The 16,656-nt window shown below is 38.7% G+C and overlaps 1 protein-coding gene across 1 annotated transcript in view; it reads right to left on the reverse strand.

The window, feature by feature from the left end:
• ITGA2 (integrin subunit alpha 2) overlaps positions 1-16,656 on the reverse strand; it is a 112,453-nt gene that overhangs the window by 42,081 nt on the left and 53,716 nt on the right. The window contains exons 8-13 of the mRNA XM_088023509.1: positions 15,703-15,853; positions 15,255-15,420; positions 13,178-13,254; positions 11,109-11,247; positions 9,517-9,662; positions 8,045-8,188 (exon numbers count right to left, since the gene is read on the reverse strand). Coding sequence (XP_087879635.1) covers positions 8,045-8,188; positions 9,517-9,662; positions 11,109-11,247; positions 13,178-13,254; positions 15,255-15,420; positions 15,703-15,853 — 823 coding nt within the window. The remainder of the gene's footprint in view (positions 1-8,044; positions 8,189-9,516; positions 9,663-11,108; positions 11,248-13,177; positions 13,255-15,254; positions 15,421-15,702; positions 15,854-16,656) is intronic.

The following is a 16,656-nucleotide window of genomic DNA, read 5'->3' on the forward strand; positions in this document are numbered from 1 at the left end:
CAAAGAAACACATCAACCACAATACAATAATAGTGGGGGACTTTAACACCCCCCTCACTGAAATGGACAGATCATCTAAGCAAAAGATCAACAAGGAAATAAAGACTTTAAATGACACACTGGACCAAATGGACTTCACAGATATATTCAGAACATTCCATCCCAAAGCCACAGAATACACATTCTTCTCTAGTGCCCATGGAACATTCTCCAGAATTGATCACATCCTAGGTCACAAATCAGTTCTCAGCCAGTACCAAAAGATTAGGATCATTCCCTGCATATTTTCAGACCACAATGCTTTGAAACTAGAACTCAATCACAAGAGGAAAGTCGGAAAGAACTCAAATACATGGAGGCTAAAGAGCGCCCTACTAAAGAATGAATGGGTCAACCAAGAAATTAAAGAATTAAAAAAATTCATGGAAACCAATGAAAATGAAAACACAACTGTTCAAAATCTTTGGGATACAGCAAAGGCAGTCCTAAGAGGAAAGTATATAGCAACACAAGCCTTTCTCAAGAAACAAGAAAGGTCTCAAATACACAACCTAGCTCTACACCTAAAGGAGCTGGAGAAAGAACAGCAACTAAAGCCTAAAGCCAGCAGGAGAAGAGAAATAATAAAGATCAGAGCAGAAATCAATGAAATAGAAACCAAAAGAACAGTAGAACAGATCAACGAAACTAGGAGCTGGTTCTTTGAAAGAATTAACAAGATTGATAAACCCCTGGCCAGACTTATCAAAAAGAAAAGAGAAATGACCCAAATCAACAAAATCATGAATGAAAGAGGAGAGATCACAACCAACACCAAAGAAATACAAACAATTATAAGAACATATTACGAGCCAGCAAATTAGATAACCTGGAAGAAATGGGTGCATTCCTAGAGATGTATCTACTACCAAAACTGAACCAAGAAGAAATAGAAAACCTGAGAACAGACCTATAACCACTAAGGAAATTGAAGCAGTCATCAAAAATCTCCCAAGAAACAAAAGCCCAGGGCCAGATGGCTTCCCAGGGGAATTCTACCAAACATTTAAAGAAGAATTAATACCTATTCTTCTGAAACTGTTCCAAAAAATAGAAATGGAAGAAAAACTTCCAAACTCGTTTTATGAGGCCACCATTACCTTGATCCCCAAACCAAAGACCCCATCAAAAAGGAGAATTACAGACCAATATCCTTAATGAACATGGACTAAAAATTCTCACCAAAATACTAGCCAATAGGATCCAACAGTACATTAAAAGGATTATTCACCACGACCAAGTGGGATTTATCCCTGGGCTGCAAGGTTGGTTCAACATCCACAAATCAATCAATGTGATACAATACATTAATAAAAGAAAGAACAAGAACCATATGATCCTCTCAATAGATGCAGAAAAAGCATTTGGCAAAGTATAGCATCCTTTCTTGATAAAAACTTTTCAGAGTATAGGGATAGAGGGTACATACCTCAATATCATAACAGCCATCTATGAAAAACCTACAGCGAATATCATTCTCAATGGGGAAAAACTGAGAGCTTTCCCCCCAAGCTCAGGAACACGGCAGGGATGTCCACTATCAGTACTGCTATTCAACGTAGTATTAGAAGTTCTAGCCACAGCAATTAGACAACAAAGAGAAATAAAATGCATCCAAATCAGCAAGAAGTCAAACTCTCACTCTGCAGATGATATGATACTTTATGTGGAAAACCCAAAAGACTCCACCCCAAAACTGCTAGAACTCATACAGGAATTCAGTAAAGTGGCAGGATATAAAATCAATGCACAGAAATCAGTGGCATCCCTATACACCAACAACAAGACAGAAGAAAGAGAAATTAAGGAGTTGATCCCATTTACAACTGTACCCAAAACCATAAGATACCTAGGAATAAATCTAACCAAAGAGGCAGAGAATCTGTACTCAGAAAACTATAAAATACTCATGAAAGAAATTGAGGAAGACACAAAGAAATGGAAAAACGTTCCATGCTCATGGATTGGAAGAACAATTATTGTGAAGATGTCAATGCTACCTAGAGCAGTCTACTCATTCAATGCAATCTCCATCAAAATATGATCCACTTTTTTCAAAGAAATGAAACAAATATTCCTAAAATTTGTATGGAACCAGAAAAGACCTCAAATAGCCGGAGGAATGTTGAAAAAGAAAAGCAAAGCTGGTGGCATCACAATTCTGGACTTCAAGCTCTATTACAAAGCCGTAATCATCAAGACAGTATGGTACTGGCACAAAAAAAGACACATAGATCAATGGAACAGAATAGAGAGCCCAGAAACGGACCCTCAAGTCTATGGTCAACTCATCTTCAACAAAGCAGGAAAGAATGTCCAGTGGAAAAAAGACAGTCTCTTCAATAAATGGTGTTGAGAAAATTGGACAGCCACCATGTAGAAGAATGAAACTGGACCATTTCCTTATACCACACACAAAAATAGACTCAAAATGGTTGAAAGATCTCAATGTGAGACAGGAGTCCATCAAAATCCTAAAGGAGAACACAGGCGGCAACCTCTTCGACCTCAGCCGCAGCAACTTCTTCCTAGAAACATCGTCAAAGGCAAGAGAAGGAAGGGCAAAAATGAACTATTGGGACTTCATCAAGATAAAAAGCTTTTTCACAGCAAAGGAAACAGTCAACAAAACCAAAAGACACCCAACAGAATGGGAGAAAATATTTGCAAATGACATATCAGATAAAGGGCTAGTATCCAAAATCTATAAAGAACTTATCAAACTCAACACCCAAAGAATAAAGGATCCAATCAAGAAATGGGCAGAAGACATGAACAGACATTTCTGCAAAGAAGACATCCAAATGGCCAACAGACCCATGAAAAAGTGCTCAACATTGCTCAGCATCAGGGAAATCCAAATCAAAACCTCAATGAGATGTCACCTCACACCAGTCGGAATGGCTAAAATTAACAAGTCAGGAAACAACATGTGTTGGCGGGGATGCGGAGAAAGGGGAACCCTCCTACACTGTTGGTGGGAATGCAAGCTGGTGCAGCCACTCTGGAAAACAGTATGGAGGTTCTTCAAAAAGTTGAAAATAGAGCTACCATATGATCCAGCAATTGCACTACTGGGTATTTAACCCAAAGATACAAATGTAAGGATCCGAAAGGATACGTGAACCCCAATGTTTACAGCAGCAATGTCCACAATAGCCAAACTGTGGAAAGAGCCGAGATGTCCATCGACAGATGAATGGATAAAGAAGATGTGGTGTGTGTGTGTGTGTGTGTGTGTGCACGCGCGTGTGCGCGCACACACACACACACACACACACACACACACACAAAATGGAATATTATGCAGCCATCAAAAGTAATGCGTCTTGCCATTTGCAATGACGCGGATGGAAGTGGAGGGTATTATGCTGAGCAAAGTAAGTCAATCAGAGAAAGACATGTATCATATGACCTCAGTGATACGAGGAATTTTTAATCTCAGGAAACAATCTGAGGGTTGCTGGAGTGGTGGGGGGTGGGAGGGATGGGGTGGCTGGGTGATAGACATTGGGGAGGGTATGTGCTATGGTGAGCGCTGTGAATTGTACAAGATTGTTGAATCACAGATCTGTATCTCTGAAACAAATAATACATTATATATTAAAAAAAAAAGACGAAGTTAGCAAGAGGGGAAGAATGAAGGGGGGGAAATCAGAGGGGGAGATGAACCATGAGAGACGATGGACTCTGAAAAACAAACTGAGGGTTCTAGAGGGGAGGGGGGTGGGAGGATGGGTCAGCCTGGTGATGGGTATTAAAGAGGGCACGTTCTGCATGGAGCACTGGGTGTTATACGCAAACAATGAATCATGGAACACTACACCAAACAGTAATGATGTAATGTATGGTGATTAACATAATAAAAAAATAAATAAAATAAAAAATAAAACACAGCCAATGCCAATTAAAACAAAAAAACAAAAACAAAACTATAGGCCCATATCCCTGATGAATATAGATACAAAAATCCTCCACAAAAAATATTAGCAAACTGCATATAATAATATGTTAAAGTGATCATTCCTCATAATCAGGTAGGATTTATTCCAGGGACGCACGGATGCTTCAATATTTGCAAATCAATCAATGTCCTACACCACACCAACAAAATGAAGCGTAAAAATCATGATCATCTTAATAGATGCAGAAAAAGCATGTGACAAGATTCAACCTCAATTTATGATAAAAACTCTCAACAAAGTGGGGGTAGATGGAATATACCTCAACATGATAAAGGCCGTATATGAAAAACCCACAGCTGACATCATACTCAATGGTGAAAAACAGAGCTTTCCCTCTGAGCTCAGGAATAGCTCATTTTTTATTCAACATAATACTGCAGGTCCTAGCCATAGCAATCAGACACAAAGAAGAAATAAGAGGCATCCATGTTGGTAAAGAAGAAATTAAACTGTCATGATTTACACACAACATGATACTATATATATATATACTATATATAGAAAAATTCTAACGACTACACCAAAAACTTACTGGGAGTAATAAACAAATTTAGTAACCTGGCAAGATACAAAATTAATAAGCATTTCTATACTCTTAACAATGAAGTTGCAGCAAGAGAAATGTAAAAAACAGAACAACAACAACAAAACTCAACACCATTTACAACTGCACCAAAAAAAAAATATCTACAAATAAACTTAACCAAATAGGTGAAAGACCTGTACTCCGAACAGTATAAAACACTGATGAAAGAAACTGAAGATGACACAATTGAAGATGGACTAGAATATTGTTAAAATGTCCATATTGCCCAAAGCAATCTACAGATTCAATGCAATCTCTGTCAAAATACCAACAGTGTTTTTCACAAAACCAGAACAAATACTAAAACTTGCACAAAACTACAGAAGACCCTTAATAGCCAAAGCAATCGCAATCTTAAGAAGAATGAAGCTGGATATATCACAGCTCCAGGTTTTAAGATATACTACAAAGCTGTAGTAATCAAAACACTGTGATACTGACACAAAAACAGACACATAGATCAAAGGAATAGAGACTCCAGAAATAAACCCATGATTATATGGTCAAATGATCTATGATAAAGGAGGCAAGAACATACAATAGGGAGAAGACAGTCTTTTAAATTAATAGTGCTGGGATTACTGGACAGCTACATGCTATAGAATGAAACTAGACCACTTTCTAACACGGAACACAAAAATAAACTCAAAATGGACTAAAGACATATATGTGAGACCTGAAACCATAAAAATCCTATAAGAGGACACAGGCAGTAATTTCTCTGACATCAGCAACAGCAACATTTTTCTAGCTAGGTCTCCTGAGGCAAGGAAAACAAAAGCAAAAATAAACTATTGAGACTACACCAAAGTAAAAGGCTTCTGCACAGGGCACCTGGGTGGCTCAGTGGTTAAGTATCTGCCTTTGGCTCAGGTCATGATCCCGGGGTTCTAGGATCAAGCCTCTCTTCGGGCTCCCTGCTCAGTGGGGAGCCTGCTTCTCCCTCTGCCCCTTTCCTCTATTGTGCTCTCTCTCAAATAAATAAAATCTTAAAAAAATAAAAGACTTCTGCACAGCAAAGATTTGAAACCACTGACAAAACAAAAAACCAACCTACTTAATGGGAGAAGATATTTACAAATGATAGATCCAATAAGGGGTTAATATTCAAAAAATATGAAGAACTTATACAACACCAAAAAAAACAAACAATCCAATTAAAAAAATGGACAGAGGACCTGAACAGACATTTTTCCAAAGAAAACATACAGATGGCTGACACATGAAAAGATGCTCAACATCACTCATCAGAGAAATACAAATCAAAACCACAATGAGATATCACCTGACAACAATTAGAATGGTTAAAATCAAAATGACAAGAAATACCAAGGGTTGGCAAGGATGCGGAGAAAAAGGAATCTTTGTGCACTGTTGGTAGGAATGTAAATTGGTATAGCCACTGTGGAAAACAATGCAGGTTCCTCAAAAAATTAAATATAGAAATACCATATGATCCAATAATCTCACTGTTGGGCATTTATGCAAAGAAAGCAAAAACACTAATTTGAAAAGATATATGCACCCCTGTGTTTATTGCAGCATTATTTACAACAGACAAGATATGGGGACAACCTAAGTGTCCATCAATAGACAAATGGGTAAGGAAAATTTGTACGCACACACACACAAATATGACACAACTATAAAAAAGGAGGAGATCGTGCCATTTGAGATAACATAGAACTAGAGGGTATTATGCAAAGTGAAATAGGTTAGTCAGAGAAAGAAATATTGCATGATTCCACTCAAAAGTGGAATCTTAAAAAAAAAAAAAAAAAAAACCGAAGCAAATGAATAAACAAAAAGCAGAAGCAGACCTATAAATACAGAGAACAAACTGATGGTTGCCAGACCAGGGCGGGCGGTGGGTAGAGTGTCAGGCAAAATAGGTGAAGGGGAGAGGGGGATACAGGCTTCCAGTTGTGTAATGAGTAAGTCACAGGAATAATAATAATAAAAAAAAAATCACAGCATAAGAAATACTGTGAATGAACTGATGATATAAAGGGACAGATGGTAGCTATATTTGTGATGAACATAGCATGATGCATAAACTTGTCAAATCACCTTGTTGTATACCTGAAACTAATGTAACGTTGTGTGTCAACTATACTAAAAAAAAAAAAAATAGACTGTTAATGTCACATTATAAAAAATAATTCTGCCCAAAGACTTTTTTTTTCTTCTGGATTTTGAAATCAGGAATGGAAATATTTCATGACTTCACAAGAAAGCGATGCTTCTCAACCATGAAACTAGGTCAGTGTTGATTCTTCTCGATAATAATTTTACAGAAATCACTTTGTAACTGAGATTGACAAAGTATTAGGAGATCTCATCTTCAACAACCAATGATAATTCAGAATATTTGAGAAGTAACACACATTTAAGAAACTAGGGATTTGTTAAATTTTTTAAACAAGTATTTATGCCCCTTCCTTACTGAATACTCAATTATACATTTTTTATATGCTTTAGAATTTTTTTAAGTGGGGGGGGAGAGAGAGAGAGAGAGAGAGAGAATGCGCTGAGTAGGGGGTGGGAGAGGAGAGAGAGAATCTTAAGTAGGCTCCATGCTCAGTGAGGAGCCAGACTCAAGGCTCAATCTCATGACTCTGAGATCATGACTTGAGCCAAAATCAAGAGTTGCATGCCCAATAAACTGAGTCACCCAAGCACCCCTGCTTTAGAATTGTTCTAATTACTTCTGTTTGAGAGCTAATTTTGGCATTCATTTAATAAGGCAGGACAAACTATCACAACAGCAAAACATAATATTTACTATGTTAATATCAGCTACCCTTTTTTTCCATCCTTTCTCCAGTTGTCTAGGTCAACTTGTGTCTTTAATTCTGGTTTTCTTTTCAGCTCCGAGTTCATTATACTATGGACATGGATTTAAAGAGCTGTCTAGTTAGAGTCTGCTAAGCTTTAGGTGCAAGGACTAAAATTTCCAAGAGCTGCATATAACTGTTATATGAAACAACAGAATCTCCTGACAAACTAATGTAAAAAGCATCCAGGATTAAACAAAAATGTGCAAAGTGCCTGGTACAATTTGTCTTTTTCCCTGTAAAATGTTAATAAGATAGTTTGTTCTGTTATTATGATCTCTTTACAGTGAAGAAGAAGAATTGAAGGAGGTACTTGGGAAATACACATGTTTGTACATGCATGCATTTCGAAAATGACAATACTTTGGATATATATTATATATATGTTATATATTCAAAGACCTTTCATAGAAAATGGCAGTGCAATAAGCTCTTTCTCTGAAGGTTATGCTTTTTAATGTGATTTTAAAAATTATAAATAATGGTTATATCCTCAAAATGAAATATAAACCATACTACATATGAAAATCATTCTTTATTCTGCAAAAATGCAGATTGACTTTTATTTACCAATACTGAAGTAAATTAAACTAAGTCAGTTTAATAATCTTTCTTACCCTTGAGATGGTAAACAGGTAGACTCTTCCTTCCTCTTTCTTTAAGTCGTTCATGAACATTGGTGCACCCACCAAGAGCACATCTGTAATGGTGTCTTTATTCACATCGACGGAACACAGCACACTCCCAAAATAGGAGCCAATCTGGAAGGAGAAAGCATATTAACCTTAGGATTCCTAGGACTCCTATACTCCTAATGTTACACTGAACTTTCATTTACTCATTCAACAAACAAAAGTCGAGTGGAACTCTCCGTGGCATGATCCTGGACAGGAGGGAAGTTCTCAGATGGAGTGGGACAGAGGACCAGGTAGAGATTCAGTGAAGGAAGAGAGGCTGGCCATCTGAATGTTCAGTGCATGCCTACGTGACTACCTCTGTGGGATTCAGAAACGGATAAGAAAGCATTCGTTCTAGAACACGGTCATCATTTTTCTCAAAATAAAAGCACCCTTCTTTAAAGTAGTAAAGAGGAGAGAAAAATACATGACCATAGCTGGTTTGTGGTCAGGGAAGTCAGAGGCTCATGTCGTCTTACTCCTGGAAAATCCACAGAGACAGGAGCATCACACTTAATCCTGGAGAAGGGAAATCTAAATGGTTGGTTTCTCTGACTCAAGGAAGGAAAATTTCTGTTGGTTGTCAGAGATCAGGGTTGCCCATTTCAAATATGTGCCAAGCCCATGGGTCAAAACCGCTTAGTAAGGAAATAGGAACCTGTCAGCTGGCCTCTGCTCTAGCAGGCCACCCCTGGGAGTCATCCGCGGTTCTGACTACCAAACGGTCATGCTGAGAAGAAAGCGGTAGAAAAGAGAGTTGCTTTAATTTTAGAAACGTCAAAGCCACAGGACACCTAGACAGGCCCAGACGGAGTAGCTCAGTCTTGACAATGCTGTACTGCTCTCTTTTCATTTTTCCTCTAGATCATTGGCTCTTAGTAGGAGCTTGCCGACAGAGCCATGTTTGGTGCCTGTCATTAGGATAAGACCCAGGTGTTACCGATCTGGGGGAGTCAAAACCTTGCAGTTGGATATAACCAAACAGCACAGGCTTTGAGGCCACACAGGACAGGGTTTTAATGACAACTCAGCACCATGCAAGCTATTTGACCTTAGGAAGGTAAACTCTCAGTAACCTGCTGGAAGAGGATGGCAGATCTCAGTATTGTGAAGATTTAAGGAATACGTATTTAATTTTAAGTTCAATTAACATATAGTGTTATTAGTTTCAGAGGTAGAAGTCAGTGATTCATCCGGTTGCATATAACACCCAGTGCTCATGACATCATGTGCCCTCCTTTATGCCCATCACCCAGTTACTGATTTAAGGAATAGTCAAGTAAATACAGATTACAGAACCAGCCACAGGTCGGCACTTGATAAATGCTAGTTTCCATTTCTATCAACTCCCACTCCTCCTCTGCCCCAGTCATCCCTACGATTAATTTCACCTGCTACACCATGGCATTTACCTGGTCACCTCGGTGAGCCTGAATAACTGTGACATTGCCATTCTCATTAACACTGTAGAGCACGATCTGGCCAGTATAATTTGCCCGAGGAGCACCAGCAACAAAATGGAGGTCTTTTTCAGTAGAAATTGCAGCCACAGAGTAACCTAGGAGAGAAGAGGTTGCAGAGTAGGTACTATTGAAATGCTCAGCCAAATAGGCTCGAAAAGTTAGTAGAGATGACCAGAGGTCCTTTTTTGTTGTGCGGCAGAGGGGGGTGTGTTAGAAGGTGGCGGACACTGAGTAGTGTATCCTCCAGACTGAGAAGGTATTTTAATGCTGAAACACAAAGCAAGCCACTCCATATTGTTTACAGGTTTTTTTTTTTTTTTTTTTCCGGCATAACTACTGACAAGGGCAATCCAGCAGGCAGGCAGGCACGGAGGGATGGAGGGATGAAGGGATGGACAATCCAAGACACTGTGCAACTACTCCCCACCCCTACTCAGAGCTTCATCTCCAGCTTTTATGGAGCAACAGAGGTCACAGGGTCGTTAGCTAAAGTGGTGGCACCTGCACCAGAGGGCTCGCTATTGGTTAGCTAAAGTGGTGGCACCTGTGTGCCAGAGAGGACTCAACACAGAAGGCTAAGGATGGAGTCGCTGTTGTCAGCACTCCTTCCTGGGTATGCACAGTTCCCAGTGTGCCTGGGTGCATCACTGCGGGCTCATCTTCCTTTTCCTAAGATGAACTGCTCCTGCCCTGTGATGGAAGCACTGCCCTGCAGAGGCAGGACACCTACCTATAAACCAGGCCCTAGATTCGGGGTTGTCCCATCAGCCACTCACGAACTTGGCACTGAACAAGTATTTCTTGAATGAATAATTATATGAATTTAAAAGGTAATGTCACGCAGTATAAAGAACATAGGCTTTGGAATCAGACCGTCCCAGGTTTGAATTCTGGATTTGCCACTTACTAAGTTATTTACCTTTGGGAAGGTTATTAACCTCTAGGGCTCTCAAAGTAAAATGGGGATAATAATACTTTCTTCAAAGGGTTGTTGGAAGGATTTTTTTTTTTTTAAAGTAGGCTCTACACTCAGCTTGGGGCCCAATGCAGGGCTTGAACTCACAACCCTGAGATCAAGACCTGAACTGAGATCAAGAGTCAGATACTCAACCAGCGGAGGCACCCAGGCATCCCTGGAAGGATTAAAATGTTTATGTAGATAGAATTGCCCGCTCAGGAACTGTCCCATAGTAGGTGCTCAAAATCAGTGGCTGCTTTTTACAGGAATAAAAAGACTAAGAACTCTAAAGTTATATAAGACTACCACTTACTATATTGGCTTTTAGGAACTATTTCCATTTTAGAGAAGCACAATCACAGCTGCTTGAACAGCCAGAAGAGATCAGCAAGTGTAATACAGTGTGTCATTAAAGTTTTAGGATAAGGCCCGATTTGCAAAGAGGCAACATAAACATGTGCAATAAATATAATAATTAGATGACACTTCAAGGGCTTTGCTGAACAGATCCTGAGATTCAGCAAGGGGCTCGTTTTAAAAAAGGGAACTTAAATTTGCTGAGTCAAATGCTCCTATGCCTTACCTAAATATGAGCTGTGGTTTTTATCTTGCAGAATTTGGTCAAAGGCCTGGTTAGGAAAGATCAAATGTCCATGAGATGTCTGCTGGACAACAGTCCCACTCCAGGCATAAGCTCCTACTGCACCCAGCATCAGAATATCCTAAAATAATTGAAAAATGAAGATCATGAGAACAAACTACCTTTGAAGCACAAGAATGCAGCGTATGCAAAACATTGAAATAATGGCCTAGATTTAAGGAGAAAATAACGAAGTAAAATGTATTTGAACGTATCTTGATATATGTCCACATTGTTTTACTATATTTCGTGCTGGAAAACAAGCCTTCCCCCAGGCCATGTTAACCTGATACATTCTGTAGATAAATCTCGACTACCCTACAGGAGGAGCACATAGCCACCTTCCGATTTCCATTCAAAGGTGTACCTGGGCAAATGCCAAACAGTTGTGAGCTTCCTGTCCCATATATTCATGAGTGAAGCTCAGGGTGGGATGTGAGGCATGCCTGAGAAGTAGGCAGTGCGGCTGGCAGAGGACGAGAGGTGGGGCCCTGCTGCTATGCAGCCACGTCCTCTTGGGAGGTCCTCTTCTGACCTATTCTATTTTCCAATGTTCTTCCTCTTTCCTCTTGACTCCTTCTCAAGTGCTCCTCTATCATCTCTATCTTAGTCCGTCTGTTGGACGACAACAGAGCTACAAAAGTTTACCACAGGGTGACACTCTATCTACTTGGAGAACAGACATTGGTCAGCACAGCACCAGGAGGGGCTGGTTCACAGACCAGGGCAGGATGCTCTGGACTGACTCAAAATCCAACCAGGATCGTCAAAGCTGTAAGTCATCGAAAAGGGCAGGGTTTGTCAGGATGGGATTTATTATTTTCAAGTTTTTGATCTTAGATCTCAGAAAACATCAAATATATGGATTTTGGATTGAAAAATATAAGCCATTAAAAATAGAGCAAAAAGGAAAATGTGTCCCATTTCGAGGACAAGAGACCATGAAATTGTGTGAACGCCTGTCATAAATTTGGGACTCCACATCAGGGTGCAGGAAGGGACTTCAGGACGTGTATAGAAACCTCAGGAAGTTGAGTGCACTATTTCTGAGGGAAAAACCCATAACTTTTACGAGCATTCCTAACGATTAGTGATCCAGACAAAGTCAACACCTTTACTTCTAGAGCAAAAAAACAAGCCATTCCTGGTCTGTCTTTCTGGCAATCAAGTCCTCTGAGTTCATACTGTTCCCAAAGCTTTTCCAGTGTTGCCCATCTCTGTGTCCCTCCGCTGCTCCACTGGGACCCCGAGCAGAGTTGGAACCAGAGCCTGGGGAAGTGGATGTTTATGAGAAGGAAGAACACATCTTCTGAGCTAAGAAAGCTTTCCATCTCACATGTTTGCTAACTCCTCACTTTTTTCAACTATCTTCTGTCTCTGCTCGTAGAAAAGAGATACTCCGGCACCTCAGAATTCAAGAGTGGCAGTGATGACAAGAGTTTGTGTTTTGTGTTTCGTTTTTTTAAAGATTCATTTATTTATTTATTTGAGTGAGAGAGTGTATGTGTGCATGAGCTGGGGGAGGGGAAGAGAGAGAGAGAGAATCTCAAGCGGACATGCCGCTGAGCGTGGGGTGGGCTCAATCCTAAGACCCTGGGATCATGACCTGAGCTAAAATCAGGAGTCACTTAACCGATTGAGCCACCCAGGCGCCCCAAGAGTTTGTGTTTTTAAATAAACTTTTCCAGTAGTTAATTGATTTAAAGGAAATTCCTGCAACGATAATCCCTTGAATTAATATAGTGCCTGTCCCTTGGAGTACTCATACACTTTCTTGCATATTACCATTTTTTTTCCATAAAAAATCCCCGTGAAACAGGAAGGGGAAGGCATTATTATCCTTCATCTTTTAGATGACAAATCAGCAGCACAAAGAAACTGAATGACTATGACTGGGAATCAGAACTGTTGATCACTAGATGGCTGTTTTTTCCATTCTATATATAAAGCTGCTGTGCCCCAAAGTGTTCAGCCAAATGACAGCATGGCTGGAAGTTATCTGATATACACACGTTCTGAGGAGAGTAATCTGCGCTGATTCCCACTTGTGACATTTCCATCTGGAAGTTGTCTCCTCCTTGAACAGTACCTGGAAGATGGTAATTTCAAGAATTATATCACTGTCAGTTTTTAAATCAAATTTTCAAACATGCATGCACATACACACATGAACACATGTGCACATGCACATATATGGACATCATACACCCACAATGTTCTGATGTTCACTCAAAAATATAGAGCTGGCAAAAGCTGGGAGGGAGAAATCACTAAGGAAGTGTTCTAACAACAACCCACAAGACTTCCAAGGTAGTGTTTGAAATTGGTATTAATCTTGATTATGCATTCATGCACGTATTGGTATGCTTATGATGTTCCTGATAGCAAAAACACTCAACATAGGGGATGACGTAAAATAAAACCTGAAGTGATGGCCCTTTTTAAAAATTATTATTACTAGCTAAGAAACTAACTGAATTTTTAGCTTTTAAATATTGGTACTAATAAGTGTACATCCATCTTAGGTGCAGTTGGAAGAGCCAGGCAGTTGATGCGAAAGGAAGACCAAACAGATATGTGGGTTAGGCTTCAGGATCCAGGATTCAACACTGAGTAGGAATTTTACCAGTTAGGAAGTTTGTCCTATTTCTACATATGTGCTTGTCTTTGACACTCAAACCATAGGACTCAATTAGTATTCATTTTCCATACAGTGTAGTCAAAATTGTTACACTTAATCTTCACAAAAAGGAATAAATTCCTGGACTACCACTTGGATATAAAGAGTGATATATATAATGTATACCATACGACACAGTCACTTGTTTAGAAGATGTAATAATTTACACAGGCTGAGTAGAGATAATTTTTTTAAAGATTTTATTTTTAAGTAATCTCTACACCCAACATGGGGCTCAAACTCACAACTGTAAGATCAAGAGTTGCACGCTACACTGACCAAGCCAGCCAGGTGACCCAAGATAATTTTTAATAAAGTAGAGCAGTGCTTCCCCAAAATCCAAAATAGCAGATAAGGCACAAAATCATTTCTAATTAGCATTTAGGTTGCATTGTGATTATTCATGTTCACGTGATCACAAACAAGCATAAGTCATACCATAGGTAGCCAAATAATTTTATATTATTTTATATTATCTCAAGGCACATTAGATTTTGATAATGATTTCAACAACTCAGAAGTACCACTGGATGTTTAAAGAAGCAATAATATTTTTTGGGTAGAAGTCTCCAGTGGATAATCAGGAGGTGAAGATAAGACTAAGGAATGAATGCTTACTTTATGCAATGCCCTTGGACCCAGCTTCTGAAAGAGAACCTGACCTATAATAGGTGTTCAATAAAATAAGCTCTTTATTGCTGAGAGTTATTTGGGTTAGCCACCAGGAACCAGAATTTTGGGACTTTTACCAACTGGGAAGTGTGTCCCATATAGTGAGTTCTTGAATATGTGGTATTTCTACACTGACTAGATCTTCCAAGGCCATTTTAGTAAATTATTGTAGATCTGGGAAATAACAAGTTTTCTTGAAATCTGAACTATTAAAAATCTTCATTATGTTTTTCTAATTTTAAAAGTATACATGCTTGTTGTAAATGAATTCAAGAATTTCAGAAATTATGTTACAGTATAAAAAGGTAAAACTTTTATGATTATAAAAACTATGCAGGGTAAAAAGGTAAAACTGTTTACAATTATAGTAGATATTACTAAATTGCCTTCCCCCAAAGCTATACAATTTATAATCTTATCAATAGTGTATGAGCTTCTTTGCTTCCCCATAATATCTCCAAGATTATATATTACTAATCTTCATTATCTTTTAGGCACAAAGTAACATTGATTTAATTTATAATTTAAAATAATTACTGAAATTGGGAATATTTTCTTATATTCATTAGCCATTTGTATCTTCTCTTTTATGAACAACTCACTCATGTTATCTGTTTTTCTTACTGGTTCATAGGAGTTCTTTTCATATAAGGTATATAAGTTAACATTAATAGAGCAAGAATACAGTAATAAAATCAAGAATTCTTGAAAAAAGTTTTTGAAAGATGTTCTTTTACCTTCAATGCTAAAAATTTGTTCTCCTAGTGTCCCAGCCTTTTCTAGTAGAGCTGCTTCATCAGACACGTTGAAAAAATATCTTTCTGTTGGAATACTGGCAATTGCTTTAATTTCCTTTATTAAATTTTTAGTATCAAGGGCATTTCTGTTTAAGTACCCAAGAACCTTAAAAACAGAGGAAGAGGGGAAAGGAGTCATTACAGCTATACTCCAATATCCCTACTAGCACTTTCTAGAATTTATTTCTGAACACAAGAGGACCTCTGGAGAAGTAAATCCACACCCCCTTAGTCAACAGGACTGAAAATCAGCAAGAAGAGAGACAGAATGAAAATCTTTTCTATAAAGCTGTGTGCACCGAATGAGAAAGTGCAATCTTGGGAAGTGATGTTATAAAGCAGCACTTACCCATCCACTGAAAGACAACTAAAAAGAAAATCTACTTACTGCTATGCCAAACCTCAGTATGTTGTCATTGTTGCATTGATCAATCACAGCTTTCAACATTGAACCATCATGCGATTCACCATCAGTTACAACCACCATTACTTTGGTGGCACCCGGTCGTCCTCCAGCTGCTGCTGCATAAGCAGAATCTCTGTGGCAGATAAGATTAAAGACTCACTATCAAAAGATGAAGCTAATATGTGGACCTCTGGTTAGAAATATAAATGTGAAACTAACTTCTTTGAGCCATGACCTACTGTGACTTAGAATTTCTCTCTATAGGTCTGGTGACATATTTACCTACATTCTATTTGCAGCTTATAGGGAAATATATATATAAATCTTGCTTGGCATTAACAATAATTTCCATAGTTTCTATGGCATGTGTGTGTGTATTTACATCAAGAATCCTTAGAATTATCTTCTGATAACAAAATTCAATTCATTAATACTAATAAACAGAGCAAAGATATTCAGTCCTGTCACCAGTTTTACTTACTGGATCTGCATTTACTTTCTCAATATGAAATTGCTTTTTAAAAAGTAATAAATACACTTGGCAAAAGAATGTCAAAGCATTTGGAAAGGTATAAAATAAAAATCTGACACCAAGCCACTGTTCCAAAGGTAACCACCTTTATCTGTTTGTTTCCTTATAGAAAACATTTTATTTAGATGTATATGCATAATCTACTCCTCAAATGTTCATGCAAATGGGGACATAGTCAAGCCAATTATTTTTCATATTTTTTAAAAGACTATTTATCTGACAGAGAGAGAGAGAGCACAAGCAGGGGGAGCATCAGAGGGAGAGGGAGAAGCAGCGTCCCTGCTGAGCAGGGAGCCTGATGCAGGACTCCATCCCAAGACCCTGGGATCATGACCTGAGCCAAAGGCAGACACTTAACCAACTGAGCCACCCAGGCACCCCGATATAGTAATTTTTCATTTTGA

This window comes from Eumetopias jubatus, unplaced genomic scaffold (assembly GCF_037043125.1).
Source record: "Eumetopias jubatus isolate StellerSeaLion01/CBP00866 unplaced genomic scaffold, mEumJub1_p1.0 scaffold_5, whole genome shotgun sequence".
In the NCBI taxonomy this organism is placed as follows: Eukaryota; Metazoa; Chordata; class Mammalia; order Carnivora; family Otariidae; genus Eumetopias; species Eumetopias jubatus.